Genomic DNA, 16442 nt, shown 5'->3' on the forward strand with positions numbered 1-16442 from the left:
GGGACATATTTTATAAGTTCCTCAAAGGAGAGGTCAGGGTCAAGGGTAACGCCAAGGTTTTTTACAGTTTTTTGGGATACAACATGTATCTGTCGAGATTCACAGTGAGATCTGCTAACAACGCTCTTTGATTTTTGGGTCCTAAAACGAGCATTTCTGTTTTCCTTGAGTTTTAAGAGCAAGGAATTATCTGTCATCCACTTCCTAATATCTGAAACGCATGCTTCCGAAGTAGCTAATTTAGGGGCTTCTCCATGCTTCATTGAAAAATATAACTGTGTGTCATCAGCATAACAGTGATTACATCACCCAGAGGGAGCATATATAGTGAGAACAATAAGAGGCCCAGAACTGAGCCTTGAGGAACACCAAAGCATCCCCTTGACTTGTCAGAGGATATGCCATCCACACTAACAAACTGATATCTTTCACATAAATAAGATTTAAACCAGGCTAGAACATGTCCAAGTAGCCCAATATGGGTTTCCAGTCTCTCTAAGAGAAGGGAGTGATCAATAGTGTCAAAAGCAGCACTAAGATCAAGAAGCAACAGGACGGATGTGGAACCTTTGTCTGAGGCCATTAGAAGGTCATTTGTTACCTTCACGAGTGCAGTCTCAGTACTATGATGGGATCTGAAACTGGACTGGAGTATTTCATAAATGTTATTTGTCTTTAGGAAGGCATTCAGTTGTTGAAAAACAAATTTTTCTAAGATTTTTGAGAGGAACGGGAGGTTCAATATTGGCCTATAATTGTTTCATATGTCGGGATCCAGATTAGATTTTTTAATTTCTTAATTTCCGCTATTTTTTGTGAGTTTGGTACACATCCGGAGGAAAGGGAGCAATTTATAATGTTCAGCATTGGCTGACCTAGCACAGGAAATAGCTCCTTAAGTAATTGTGTTGGAATCGGGTCTAGCTGAGAGTTTGTGGGTTTAGAAGTCATTACAAATTTAGTAAATGTGTCGAGCGATACGGTATCAAAAAATGCAAGTGTCCCCATTGACACCTGGTCAGGGAGGTTCAGGAAGTTTTTTGGATAACTGAGATTTTGAAGACCATAACTATAAGAAGGAGGAGTCAGTTATTTGTTTTTTAATGGTGATGATCTTTTCATCAAAGTAGTTCAAGTATTCATTACAACTAAAGTGAAGACCCACTTGCTAAGCTTTGCTTTTTTGTTAACTTTGCAACTGTATCAAAGAGAAGTTTTGATTGTTTTTGTTCACCTCTATCAGGTTGGAGAAATAAGCTGATCAAGCAGACGTGAGTGATTTTCGGTATTGTAGTGTACTGTCTATCCAGGCTAGTCTAAATACTTCCAACTTGGTGGAGCGCCACTTTCGCTCCAATTTTCTGGAGGCTTGCTTAAGTGCTCTAGTATTGTCTGTGTACCAGGGAGCAAGTTTCTTGTTGCGTATTTCTTTAGTTTTTAGTGGTGCAACTGTGTCTAATGTATTTCGCAGTATTGAGTTTAGATCCTCGATTTGATCGTTTACAGATTTATTTACTCTGTCGTTAATGAGCGAACTTGTAAGAATATCAAGGAATTCATTGTTAGTCCGAGAATTTATAGTACGGCTTTTGAAACTCATTGTTTGCGGAGCAAGTGGATTTCTTGTTTTAACGGTAAATGTAATAAGACAGTGATCCGATAATCCAGGATTTTGGGGGGAAATTATTAGATCTACAATATCTATTTCTCATGACAGGACTACATCTAAAGTGTGATTGTGACAATGTGTTGGACCTGAGACATGTTGGATGAAACCCATTGAGTCAATTATGGCTTCAAAGGCTTTTTGAAGAGGATCATTGGACTTTTCCATATGAATATTGAAATCGCCAAAAATTAGAATACTATCTGTCATGACTACAAGGTTAGACAATAATTCTGGAAACTCATTGAGGAACATTGTGTATGACCCGGGGGGCCTATAGTAGCTATGTAAAACGATTTATCGGCCTGGTTAACTTTCATGAGTAAAACTTAAAAAGAATGAAACTCAGTGATATGTTTGAGAGTAAATGTATATTTACTGTCATAAATATTAGCAACACCCCCTCCTTTTCGGGATGCACCAGGGAAATGATCACTAGTATAACCAGGAGGAGAGGCCTCATTTAAGGCAATTAATTCATTAGGCTTTAGCCACGTTTCACATAAACCAATAACATCTAGTTTATGATCAGAGATATTTACTGCAACTGCCTTTGGAGCAAGGGATCTAACATTTAGGAGTCCCATTTTGAGATGCGAAATGATCCAATCATTTTTATTTTTTATTTGTGACCGAGGTGGAGGAAGGCTTTATCTTAATAAGGTTGTTTTTGTTAGCACTACCTTGTTTAACTTTTCTCAGCCTGGAACGAGTCACAGTGGCAATAGGTAAAGCTGTACTAACTACTCTGGCTGTTATTGACAGACTACTATGCTAGCAGGCTGGCTAACAGCCTGCAGCCTGACCTGCACCCTATCTCATGTTAAGGCTATAGGAGTGAGACTCCTGTCAATGTTCCTAGATAAAAGAAGAGAACCACTCCAGCTAGGATGGAGTCCGTCGCTCCTCAGCAGATCAGGCCTGGCCCTATTTCTGGGAGAGTCCCAAAAAGAAAGCCAGTTATCTACAAACTCTACCTCCTGCGACGGGCAGAACTCCGTTTTCAGCCAGCGATTGAGTTGCGCAAGTCTGCTGTAGAGCTCGTCACCACCCCTAGCTGGGAGGGGGCCAGAGACAATTACTCGATGCCGACAAATCTTTCTAGCTAGTTTACACGCTGATGCTATGTTCTGCTTCGTAACCTCTGACTGTTTCATCCTAACGTCGTTGGTGCCAACGTGAATAACAATATCTCAGTACTCTCTATACTTGCCAGATTTAGACTTCGCTACCACCAACCCCAGATTTGCGGCTACGTCGGTGGCTCTGCCCCCCGGTAAACAGTGTACGATCGCCGGCTGATTCTTTAGTCAAATACTGCGTGTAATGGAATCGCCTATGACTAAAGTTTTCAGTTTTTCAAGGCCACCGGTAGAAAATGCCAGCACGTCAACAATCCGCAAACTCAACAATGAGTTCAAACCATTCTCTTTCCAACACAAACTAAAGAAATTGAATAGGACCAATAAAATAAAGACAAAAAAGATTAAGAAACAGTGTTAGAGGTAGGCTTTCTATGAAAACGTAGAAAGCTCTGATGGTTTCCCACTGTTCAGACGAGTATTTTGACTGTCATCATGATGCAAGATGTGGACCAAAAGATCTAGTTTTTGGAGATCAACAGTGGCTCACAAACAGGGCCGCAACCAAATTGACATTATCCCATATAATGTTGACGAAGGCCCAGAATAAATGCAGACAGGGTTTTCCTGCACTATCAATCAGGGTAGAGAGAATTGGAACTGTCTCTGTCTATGCAGTGGGACTCACACTGTTGCCCGATTTAAAACGTCTCAAGGAGTTTTCTTCTGCCATGTCGAAGTCAACACAACTAGGACGTCTTTCTGGTGTTTGGTCTTCAGTGGCCAAGGCTGTGGATTCACTCCCTTCTCTGTCACACAGGGTCATCACCATGTAGGGTAACATTAATTTAGTGTCCCCATGTTTTAAAGCAGACATACATAAGGCCTGGGCTGAAGAGAAAACTCATCGGAATTCAACCCCGAGAATAATGTTTTGGGTAAAAAGTAGTTGGTGAGATAGTTATCACTACCATGGTTATGTGTCCGTGGTGTTTCAGAGATATTTCTGGTGTCTGTCTGGGATCTGAGGAAACAGAGGAGGGAGAAGAGAGGAAGATAGACGAAAAAGGAGAAGAGTTTTCAAAGATGGGGAGGAAGTTGGACAAAATGAGAGAAAGATACAGTCTAGTGAATCACTCAGGGGAGTCATGCAACGGGTTGGGCATGTACAGATCTTTGACTCTCCCGAGCAAGTCGGTAGTGGCTGTGATAAGACCAAGTTGTTACTAGTAATTATTAATTGGGTTGTTAATACTAATTAGGTCACAGGGGAAACAAAGACCTTTTAGATAATATCCAAATATAGGATGTTGCTCTTTATACTGAAGTGTGGACTGTCACAGAGTTTAAATGTCACTAGCCTTAGCAAACATACTGACAGTGGCTTTCAAACATTCAGTTGACACAATCCTCTGTGTTATCTCTCATTCATAGATGATTGACAATGTGTATGTTCTTGTGTGTCTGGTTGAAACATATCAGATAGCAATTCAGTTTGTTCTCTACATTTCTTGTTTTTGCCTCCTCCATCTCTCCCTCTCTCCCTCCTTCTTTCTATCTATCCATCCATCCCCCTCCCTCCCTCCCTCCCTCCAATTCTTTCTCAGGACTGGAACGTGACATGGTACACACCTCACCCAGACCTGACCCAGTGTTTCCAGCACACGGTTCTAGTGTGGTTCCCCTGTATCTTCCTGTGGTTCTGCAGCCCGCTATATCTGCTGCACCTCTGGTTCACCGACCGCGGACGCATTCCACTCACCACCCTCTGCTGTGCCAAGACTGTGAGTCCGTCCGGGGTGTCTGCATGTCAGATGTATGAAGTGGGGGATGTTTAATATGTATCTGATGTAACCGGTCATTCAACAAGGTAAGCAACCTGGCCAAAAAAAATGAATTGTGGTAGGATGACACACAGAAGTGCATAAATCATGTAAAACATAAAAGTGATTGTGTGTGTGTTGAAACCTTTATCTCCTTCCTCTCCAGGTATTGGGTTTGTGTCTGGCCTCCTTCGGCTTTCTGGAGGTGTTCTACCTGCTGGTGAGAAGGAGTGCGGAGATCCAGCAACACCTGGTCTTCCTGTTAAGCCCTGTCATACGAAGCCTCACCATGGTAACCACACAGCACCAGGCAATATCCAGGCAAAAACAAAACATCAATTAACACTGTGCGCTTTCGGGAACTTCCACGCATGGCCAGGCCTATTGGGTTGCATGCCAAACCTAATGTCCACTTCACATCAACACCCATATATGAGCAATGTGTTTTCCATGACCCTGAGACAGGTGAATCTCCTGTTAGTGTATCGACCATCTCGTTGTCTCTTCCCCTCTCCTCTCCTTTTTCCTCCTCAGCTCCTAGCAGTGTGTATGATGCAGTGGGAGAGGATGAAGGGATGTCGTTCCTCCGTCCTTCTGTTTCTCTTCTGGACGCTGGCAGTGATCTGCTCCCTCGTTCCACTCAGAGGCAACATACAGCAGATCGTTGACAAGGTGTGTGTATGTGTGTGTTGTTAGGGCCTATGTCTGGCCAGCTGGTAGCAATTGAGGCTTGTCATCCCTCCTTCTCTCTCCTCCATTCCTCTGTCTCTCTCCTCCATCCTTCCATGTCTCTCCTCCATCTCAATCTGTCCGTCTATATTTTATTGTCTCCCACACTCTTCACTCCAACACATAGTAATCAGCGTTGGGTTCCCTGACACAAATATGTCCCACAATCCCACTGGTGGTGTGTGTGTGGCTGCGTAATGACCAGACATGATTGTGTCAAGGGTGGGTTTGTCTGGTCACGGGGGTTCACTGAGTTGTCAAATGTGTTACAGTAGATGGATGTGGAGGACGTGCTTGGGTTAACACACACGCACGCACACATTCTTGCCCAGGCATTATATTGGCCAGTCAGTCAGAGGAACTTGATCCCCAAATTGAGTTATTTTCCTAAGTCAGTGAACTATTTGTTCCCATGGTTTTGTTTTAGGACACAGACTGTGTTTACTCAGTCCGACTGTGTTTGTACCCTCAAAAACCCTGGAATCACCTACAAAACTTATGAAACCGTGATGTGTTTGTGTGTGTTTGTTTTTCTGTACGTTTGTTTACGTGGGAGTGTGTGTTTCTAACTTTGGTATATTATAGCGACATAAATGACTCCAAACTGTGATTAAATCTTGAGGAAATTTTTTTTTCTTCTTCTTCTCCATTTTAAAAAAGGAATTTCTTGGTGTTAGGTTTAGGCCAAAATTAAAATTTGGGTGTAAGGTTTAAATTAGGGTTAGGGTTTTCAAGGTTACATTTCGGCATAAATGTTAGGTTATTGAGGTTAAGGTTAGGGCATGGTTCAGGATTTGTAGTATTTTCAACTTTTGTACAATCCACTTTTGTGTCCCCATTTAAATAGTTTGTGTGTGTGTGGCATGTGTGAAATAAATGACTCTGTTTTGGTCCTCCAGCCTACATTAGTTCTGTACTCATTGGCCTTTGTAAAATCTGCCCTGTCTCTTCTTCCCTCGCTCCCTCCATCTCTCTCAAACAGCCTTTCTAGTGGGTATCATGGGTGGAACCAAACAAGAGCGGTGATGATGACTTTGAAAAGTGCCAAACATCCATTTTCTGTGTCTCTCCTTCCGTTCCGTCCCTGTTTACCACAACAGCCAGTGGGTGACTTGAATGTGGAAACAATGACAAAATAGGGTGATGATGTCACGTGGATGGCAAGGCTGTGAATTGTGGGTAGTCATTGGTGTTGTTTAAATTTATAGTAGACTATAGAGAGCCAGACCCGGTCGCCCACTGTGTAGACCGGGGCGTCGCTACGCCGGCGGTCGGCAGCGGACTTCTGGCGAGCCCCGGCGCGCCGGATGTGCCGATGAGCTACTGACCAGGTGTCCTCGGCGCGCCGGAACCAGTCGTCCACCGCCGGAGCCCCGGTCTCGGGCTGGCTCTGCCAGGGTGCCAAGACCGGCTGGTACCCTAGGACGCACTGGAAAGGGGTCAAGGAAGTGGAGGAGTGGCGGAGCGAATTCTGGGCATACTCTGCCCAGGGCAGGAACTCCGCCCACTCCCCCGGCCGGTCCTGGCAATAGGACCGCAGGAACCTCCCCAGGTCTTGGTTCACACGCTCCACCTGCCCATTGGCTTCGGGGTGGAACCCGGAGGTGAGGCTGACCGAGACCCCCAACCGGCCCATAAAGGCCTTCCAGACCCGAGACGTGAACTGAGGGCCCCGGTCAGATACAATGTCCTCCAGCACCCCGTAGTGCCGGAAGACATGGGTGAAAAGAGCCTCCGCGGTCTGCAGGGCCGTCGGGAGACCGGGAAGAGGAAGGAACCGGCAGGCCTTTGAAAACCGGTCCACAACAACCAGGATCGTGGTGTTGCCTAGTGAGGGGGGTAGATCGGTCAAAAAATCAATGGACAGATGAGACCATGGTCGTTGTGGAACGGGCAAAGGATGTAACTTACCTGCCGGAAGGTGTCTAGGTGCCTTACACTGAGCGCACACCGAACAGGAGGACACGTACACTCTCACATCCTTAGCCAGACCAGGCCACCAGTACTTATCGGTAAGGCAGCACACAGTACGGTCTATGCCCGGGTGACCCGTGGAAGGGGACGTGTGGGCCCAGTAGATGAGACGGTCACGGACATCCAGCGGGACGTACTGACGATCCGCAGGACACTGAGGTGGCCCAGGATCGCTGCGTAATGCTCGCTGAATGTCCGCGTCCACGTCCCACACAACCGGCGCCACAATGCACGAGGCGGGCAGAATCGGTGTATCATCTACCCGCCTCACACCCGCGTCGCACAACCGAGACAGTGCGTCTGCCTTGGCGTTTTTCGTACCCGGCACGTATGACAGCGTGAAATCAAACCGGCAAAAAACAACGCCCACCTGGCCTGACGAGGGTTCAGTCTCCTCGCCGCCCGGATATACTCCAGGTTTCGGTGGTCAGTCCAGACTACAAACGGGTGTTTCGCTCCTTCGAGCCAATGTCTCCAAACAGTCAAGGCGCTAAACACAGCCAACAGCTCCCTATCACCGACGCCATAGTTGCGTTCTGCCTCACTGAGCTTCCGCGAGTAAAAAGCGCAGGGGCGACGCTTAGGAGGGGTACCTGATAGTTGGGATAACACAGCACCTATCCCTACCTCAGATGCATCCACCTCCACTATGAACGGCAGTGACGGGTCGGGGTGAGCCAAAACCGGGGCAGAGGTGAACATTCTCTTAAGGGTGCGAAATGCCTCGTCTGCCTCGGCCGTCCAGGTGATCTGGCTCGGCCCACCCTTCAATAACGAAGTGATAGGAGCTGCTACCTTGCCGAAGCCCCGTATAAACCTCCGGTAGAAATTGGCAAACCCAATGAACCGCTGTACCGCCTTAACCGTGGTAGGAACGGGCCAATTACGCACGGCTGACACACGATCAACTTCCATTTCCACCCCATCAGCGGTAATTCGAAACCCGAGGAAGGAGACAGCTCGCTGGAAGAATGTGCACTTCTCTGCTTTAGCGTACAGGCCATGCTCCAACAGTCGCCTCAGCACCCTGCGAACGAGAGACACATGCTCAGCACGCGTAGCGGAATACACGAGGATGTCGATGTAAACCACAACTCCGCGCCCCAGCATGTCCCTAAACACATCGTTCACAAAGGACTGAAACACTGCCGGGGCATTCATCAACCCATACGGCATCAACAGGTATTCGTAGTGCCCCGTGGTGGTGCTGAAGGCCGTCAACCACTCGTCTCCCTCTCGGATTCTCACCAAGTTATACGCGCTCCTGAGGTCCAGTTTCGTGAAGAAGCGCGCCCCATGAATTGACTCGATGTACTGGGAAATAAGGGGGATGGGATATGAATAACGGACCGTCAGTTTATTCAGCGCCCTGTAGTCAATGCATGGACGCAAACCCCCATCCTTCTTCTTCACGAAAAAGAAACTCGAGGAGGCGGGCGAGGTGGAACGGCGGATCTGCCCCTGCCGCAGGGACTCGGCCACGTAGGTCTCCATCGCTGCCGTCTCAGCCTGCGACAGGGGATACACATGACAATAAGGAGGCACAGCGTCCCCCTTGAGATTTATAGCACAATCCCCGGGCCGATGTGGTGGCAAACGACTTGCCATGGCCTTAGAAAAAACCAGCGCTAAATCGGCATATTCCGGGGGAATGCGCACTGCGGAGACACTGTCTGGACTTTCCACCGAGGTCGCACCTACGGAAACACCTAGACACCTCTCCTGACACCCCTGAGACCACCCTGTCAATACTCTCTGCGACCAGGAAATAGTCGGGTTGTGTCCCGACAACCAGGGAAGACCCAGCACCACAGGGAAAGCAGGTGAGTGGATAACGTGGAATTCAATTTGTTCAGTATGGGTGTGCTGTACGATCATCGTGATGGGCACCGTGACGTGCTCAACGAGACCAGTGCCTAGTGGTTTGCTGTCTAAGCCCGTAATGGACCTAGGTTGAGACAATGGCACCAGCGGAATGCGCAGTCTCTGTGCGTAACCGCTGTCCATAAAATTCCCAGCTGCGCCTGAGTCTACGAGCGCCTTACACTGGGAGTTAGTAGGAAAATCAGGGAAGGCCACCAAAAGTGTCATGTGCTTCGCAGAGTGCCCTGACAGTGTGTGTGGTCTACTCACCTGACTCGGTGTAGGGGTGTCAGGCTTCCTCCGCTCGACCCTTTCACGCTGGAAACAGTGGGAGGCAGAGTGTCCCTTCCTCCCACAAAAGGAACACTCCATAGACCGCACCGTCTCCCTACGTGCGGCGCCTCCCACTTCCATGGGTTCAGGTCTGGCGACGGGGTGTACCGGAGGGGGCTGATCATTCCCGGTGCGTCCGCGGGTGGCTAGCAGATTGTCCAGCCGGATCGCCATGTCGACGAGCTGGTCGAATGTCAACATGGCGTCCCGGCATGCCAGCTCCCTACGGACGTCAGGCTGTAAGTGGCACCGGAAATGATCAGTAAGTGCCCTCTCGTTCTAGCCCGACCCCGCCGCCAGGGTCCTGTACTCCAGGGCGAAGGCCTGTACGCTCCTTGTCCCCTGCCTGAGGTGCACGAGACGCTCGCCGACCTCCCTGCCGTCGGGCGGATGATCGAACACGGCCCGGAAGAGGCCGACAAACGCCCCGTAATGGGCCAACTCCGGCCCGTTAGTGGACCAAACGGAGTTGGCCCAGTCCAACGCCTTGCCCCTCAGGCAGGAGACAAGGGCCGAGACCTTCTCCCTATCCCCCGGGTGAGGGCTGATGGAGGCGAAGTAGAGCTCCAACTGGAGCAAAAACCCAGAGCACTGGGCAGCGTCCCCGCCGAATCCCTGCTGACTCCATGCTCAGGTGTGGTATTCTGTCAAAGGTGTGTCAAGGTGCGTGAAATAAGGGAGCCAAACGCAGGGAGGTAGTTACTCTTCTTTCTATTTAGAGAATAGGCACGCGTAAAACAAACAAGCGTGCAACTGCTACGCAATACAAACACCAAACATAGAACAATACCACACAAAGACAGCCAGAAACACAGGAACTTATATAAGCGATCTAATGAGGGAATGGACACCAGGTGTGTGCAATAACAAGACAGGACAGTGCCGTGGGAGGAGGAGCGGCGTTGCTAGAAGGCCGGCGATGACGCGCGCCGAACACCACGTCGGGAGGGGTGACGCGCGTCCTCCATGCGCGTCCTCGTTACAAGACTGTGTCTTTTCTACTCTACCTCATAGTACCGAAAGCCTTTAATATTGGATGTGGCATACAACATTTCCACTTAGAATGTGTACAGACAGATGCATAACTAATTTACGTTTCAGTTAACGACGGTTATTGTTTTAGTTTTGGACTTTTATTGAAAAAGTGTGCTCCAGTCAGTAATGTTGGCACAGGACTGGGAGAGAGAACGGGGTTATATCAGACTTCACCCTGTTTCAAGGCAAGCGATTTAGAACTACTCTTAGGATCTCATTGGATTTTAGAACACTAGTACAGTTAGAACACTGGTGAGGAGTTAGAACACTGGAAGTGCAGTTAAAACTCTGGAAGTAGGGCAACAACTCAAAGTACAGTTAGAACTCTGGAAGTACAGTTAGAACTCTGGAGGAGAGTTAGAACTCTAGAGGTACAGTTAGAACCCTGGAAGTGCAGTTAGAACTCTGGAAGTACAGTTATAGCTCTGGAAGTACAGTACAGATATCTGAAAATACAGTTAGAACTCTGGAGGAGAGTTAGGACTCTGGAAGTATAGTTAGAACTATTGTGGGGAGTTAGAACTTGGTAAGTAAAGTTAGAAATATTGGATTCCAGTTTGAAATCAGAGAGTACATTTATAACTTTGAGAGTACTGCAACTCTTGAGAGTACAGAACATTGAAGAGTGCAGTTAGAACATTAGGGATCTGGTTGTTTTAAACATTAAATATTGATAACTGACACTGAGGTCAGACGGTTTGATGGGGCTGTGAGGGTGTGTGTAATGATAAAATGAGGTGTGACTACTGTGCTTTTCCTTTCTGGGTGTAATGTAGTCAGCAGTTGGCACAAGACAGAGAGAGGAGGGGTCAGAAGTGCAACAGCAGGATGTGAGTAGCCGTGATGGTCAAGGGTTCATTTCAGAGTTATTGTGTGGAAACCTTTAGTCTATTTTATGTAATTTAGCTGATGCTCTTATTTATAGCAACTTACATAACCTATTGATTGCATCAACCTGCTTAGCTTCAGACACAAGTGGGATACAGTGTTGTAGGCTGCTGGAAAGCCCTCAAATAAAGTAGCCACATAAAATCTCTAGGCTATTCTCTCTCTTAAATAAATTCAGAGGCTTTATTACTATTGGAAACATCTATCTCTATAGCATGCAGTATCTCTCTCTTTCTCTCATTCAGTCAATGACCCACCACCATCTCCCTGTGTTGCAGGGGTTCTCTACAGATGCAATGCCTTTTGTAGCATTCTTCATCTACTTCTCCCTTCAACTAACTCAGCTCATCCTCAGCTGCTTCTCTGACCAGAGGCCCAACACAGACAAACACACCTACAGAAAGGTACCCAACACATTTACCACACCTACAGAAAGGTACCCAACACATTTACCACACCTACAGAAAGGTACCCAACACATTTACCACACCTACAGAAAGGTACCCAACACATTTAACACACCTACAGAAAGGTACCCAACACATTTAACACACCTACAGAAAGGTACCCAACACATTCTAACTCACCTACAGAAAGGTACCCAACACATTTAACACACCTACAGAAAGGTACCCAAGACATTCTAACACACCTACATAAAGGTACCCAACACATTTAACACACCTACAGAAAGGTACCCAACACATTCTAACACACCTACAGAAAGGTACCCAACACATTTAACACACCTACAGAAAGGTACCCAAGACATTCTAACACACCTATAGAAAGGTACACGACACATTTAACACACCTACAGAAAGGTACCCAACACATTTAACACACCTACAGAAAGGTACCCAACACATTTAACACACCTACAGAAAGGTACCCAACACATTTAACACACCTACAGAAAGGTACCCAAGACATTCTAACACACCTATAGAAAGGTACACGACACATTTAACACACCTACAGAAAGGTACCCAACACATTCTAACACACCTACATAAAGGTACCCAACACAGCAAGCACACCTACAGAAAGGTACCCAACACAGGTAAGCACACCTACATAAAGGTACCCAACACAGGCAAACACACCTACCGACAGCTAGAGGCATACAGCCACAGCATTGTAACGGTTTTAAAAGTAAGCAAGCTACTCTTATCATAACTAACTTGCTACTCCTGCAGAAATTGTGTTGTTGCTACAAGATATGTCTGGGATGTTTGAACATCACACTAGATACAGACAGCACCAGCTGCATAACAGCTTATTTTGGGGAAATCTGTCTGTAAAAAAGTGAATTGTCAATGGCCTCATTCAGAGTGGTACAGTAGAGTATGACTTGACAAAATCTGTGTATAACTGGGATAGAATTAAATATTAGAATTAGTAACCTCTGACTTTGTGCGTTTTCGCTACAGAGCCCCTGTCCAGAAGAGGATGCCTCTTTCCTCTCCAAGATGCTCTTCTGGTGGTTTGGAGGGTAAATGATCAATCTGTCACCTCCCACTCTCTCATTTTCTCCTACTTTCACTCATTTTCTTGCTCTCGTTCTCATCCTCTCCCTCCCTCTGTCTTACAAACTTTCCTTATACAATGTTTAAGCGAGGTCATTATTGTTACACATTATATGAATAATTTTCTCCCTCTTATTTTCTTCTTTCTCCACCTTCCTCCTCCCTCACCTCCCCTCCTGACTCTCCCTCCCTCACCTCCCCTCCTGACTCTCCCTCACCTCCCCTCCTCCTGACTCTCCCTCCTCTCTTGCAGGCTCGTTGTCCAGGGCTATCGTTCTCCTCTGCAAGCGGACGACCTCTGGTCTCTGAGAGACGAAGACTCTTCGGACCGGATCATAGCCGACCTGGAGGGAGACTGGGCCAGGGAGTGTGCCAAACTACAGCAGTAAGATCCACTACACACTACAGAGTGCTCCCTCCTGGTGTAGAGGTCCTGGATGACTGGGAGCTCAGTCTCGGTGATAAACGAGGCCTTCAGATCCAGTTTGGTGAAGTTGCCAAACCAAGCAGCAATGCCCCCTGATCCTCTCTGTGGTGCAGAGGATTGTCCTTTTAAGAGGCCCATTTTGTGGAGGCCCTTACTAAATATCTTCAGGTCGCTTAAAAGTCTAACTAACATCAGTGATCAATCCACCTGTTTAAAAGTCTGTCATCGCCTCCCATACATTCTTGACCCTCTCTCTCTCCCTAACCACCTCAGAATGGAGCGTAGTCTGTCAGGCTCCTGTCCAGCAGGTCCAAAGCTAACTGAGCAGACCCAGCTGCTGAAAAAGCTTAAACAGGAGCAGAGTTCGGGGTTCTGCCTGTTCAGGGTTCTGGCTCGGAGCTTCGGACCCTTCTTCCTTAGGGGGACCTTCTGCATCATAATCCACGATGCCTTCATGTTCTCCGTACCACAGGTGCTCAGGTGAGATGCAGAAGGAGCGTGTGTGTGGGGCCGAGCCCAAAGCAGTAGCCCACTACATGGAGCACATTTAGGATGCCACCTACTTTTTTGTAGGACATTTTAATGGCTTAAGAGCAAATATTTGTTATTAGAGTAGTGAGTTGTAGCTTTACATGGTGATGAATAAAGAGCTACAATTAGACTTGGCTAAATTATTACTTACTTACAGACTGGGCCAAATGCTGCACTTTTCTTAAGTAGTAGAGCTGGGAATTGTACAGGACCCCGCAATGCGATGTAATTACGACACTTAAGTGCATTGCAATTTTTGCAATCCTTATGGTTTTATTTGTATTGACATTTGATACTGCAATCAATATATAGAGCACTACAATCAAGCTTTCTGTAGCTTTTATAATGCTGTGGGGTTGCTTTGCTTGTTCCGGTGTTGGAGAACCTTGAACAACTGCAAAGTATCATGAAATCAGCATTTCATCAGAGTTCAATGTCCAACACTGTCCAAACAGTTGGTCGCTGTTGAAAGTTGTGGGTTTTTCAGCAAGAAAACTGCTACAAATATACATTGAAAAGCACAGACAAATGTTTATGTATAGATGTTAGACAGTTCTAGGGTGGTCTGTGAAGAATCCAGATCCAGATCACATGCATAATCCTCAGCGTGAGCCAAACACTTCAAACACTGAGCAATTAAAACAATCTGTGCTGAAAAGTGGCCAACTTGGCCAGTTTAAGGGTTCAAAAGCTCACTACAGGAATATTTATTTAAATGTTATTAGTATACTTTATTTTATTTTTATGATTTAACAAAGCTCTCTACCCCCTCCCTCCCTCCCTCCCATCCACCCCTCCCTCCCATCCACCCCTCCACCCCTCCCTCCCATCCACCCCTCCCCTCCACCCCTCCCCTCCACCCCTTTCTCCCGTCCTCCACCCCTCCCTCGCCTCCCCTCCACCCCTCCCTCGCCTCCCCTCCACCCCTCCCTCCCATCCACCCCTTCCCTCCTCCCCCTCCACCCTCTCCCCCATCCCTCCCTCCATCCTCCCCTCTAACACCCTCCTTCCTCTTATCTCTGCTCCCCTCCTCCCCTCTAGCCTGTTGCTGGGGTTCATGCATGACGAAGACTCCCCTCTGTGGAAGGGCTACATGTTTGCCTTCCTGATGTTCCTGCTGTCCAGCCTCCAGTCCCTATTCAACCACCAGTACATGTACTCCTGTTTCACCGTAGGAATGAGGGTCAAGACCGCCGTCATGGGCCTCGTTTACAGGAAGGTATGGAGAATGAGGCCCCCCTGTCTCTGGTACTGTGATGTCCCTGTAGTCCTGAATAACACCCTGTCTCTGGTACTGTGATGTCCCTGTAGTCCTGAATAACCCCCCATCTCTGGTACTGTGATGTCCCTGTAGTCCTGAATAACCCCCCGTCTCTGGTACTGTGATGTCCCTGTAGTCCTGAATAACCCCCCATCTCTGGTACTGTGATGTCCCTCTAGTCCTGAATAACCCCCCGTCTCTGGTACTGTGATGTCTCTGTAGTCCTGAATAACCCCCCGTCTCTGGTACTGTGATGTCCCTGTAGTCCTGAATAACCCCCCGTCTCTGGTACTGTGATGTCCCTGTAGTCCTGAATAAACCCCCGTCTCTGGTACTGTGATGTCCCTGTAGTCCTGAATAACCCCCCGTCTCTGGTACTGTGATGTCCCTGTAGTCCTGAATAAACCCCCGTCTCTGGTACTGTGATGTCCCTGTAGTCCTGAATAACACCCTGTCTCTGGTACTGTGATGTCCCTGTAGTCCTGAATAACACCCTGTCTCTGGTACTGTGATGTCCCTGTAGTCCTGAATAACACCCTGTCTCTGGTACTGTGATGTCCCTGTAGTCCTGAATAACCCCCTGTCTCTGGTACTGTGATGTCCCTGTAGTCCTGAATAACACCCTGTCTCTGGTACTGTGATGTCTCTGTAGTCCTGAATAACACCATGTCTCTGGTACAGTGATGTCCCTGTAGTCCTGAATAACACCCTGTCTCTGGTACGGTGATGTCCCTGTAGTCCTGAATAACACCATGTCTCTGGTACTGTGATGTCCCTGTAGTCCTGAATAACACCCTGTCTCTGGTACGGTGATGTCCCTGTAGTCCTGAATAACACCATGTCTCTGGTACTGTGATGTCCCTGTAGTCCTGAATAACACCCTGTCTCTGGTACTGTGATGTCTCTGTAGTCCTGAATAACACCCTGTCTCTGGTACTGTGATGTCTCTGTAGTCCTGAATAACACCCTGTCTCTGGTACTGTGATGTCTCTGTAGTCCTGAATAACACCCTGTCTCTGGTACTGTGATGTCTCTGTAGTCCTGAATAACACCCTGTCTCTGGTACTGTGATGTCTCTGTAGTCCTGAATAACCCCCTGTCTCTGGTACTGTGATGTCTCTGTAGTTCTGAATAACCCCCTGTCTCTGTTACTGTGATGTCCCTGTAGTCCTGAATAACACCCTGTCTCTGGTACTGTGATGTCCCTGTAGTCCTGAATAACACCCTGTCTCTGGTACTGTGATGTCCCTGTAGTCCTGAATAACCCCCTGTCTCTGGTACTGTGATGTCCCTGTAGTCCT

At 47.4% G+C, this 16442-nt stretch overlaps 1 protein-coding gene across 3 annotated transcripts in view; it reads left to right on the forward strand.

Moving 5' to 3' along the window:
- LOC105008983 (multidrug resistance-associated protein 1) overlaps positions 1–16442 on the forward strand; it is a 52342-nt gene that overhangs the window by 15221 nt on the left and 20679 nt on the right. For 2 of the 3 annotated variants that reach the window (XM_020051299.3, XM_020051300.3), the window contains exons 2-10: positions 4356–4532; positions 4738–4863; positions 5106–5243; positions 11282–11335; positions 11672–11797; positions 12827–12888; positions 13176–13307; positions 13623–13829; positions 14922–15099. In XM_020051299.3, coding sequence (XP_019906858.3) covers positions 4356–4532; positions 4738–4863; positions 5106–5243; positions 11282–11335; positions 11672–11797; positions 12827–12888; positions 13176–13307; positions 13623–13829; positions 14922–15099 — 1200 coding nt within the window. The remainder of the gene's footprint in view (positions 1–4355; positions 4533–4737; positions 4864–5105; positions 5244–11281; positions 11336–11671; positions 11798–12826; positions 12889–13175; positions 13308–13622; positions 13830–14921; positions 15100–16442) is intronic. The other variant, XM_013135858.4, reaches the window with a different exon arrangement.

This window comes from Esox lucius, chromosome 11 (genome assembly GCF_011004845.1).
Source record: "Esox lucius isolate fEsoLuc1 chromosome 11, fEsoLuc1.pri, whole genome shotgun sequence".
Taxonomy (NCBI): Eukaryota; Metazoa; Chordata; class Actinopteri; order Esociformes; family Esocidae; genus Esox; species Esox lucius.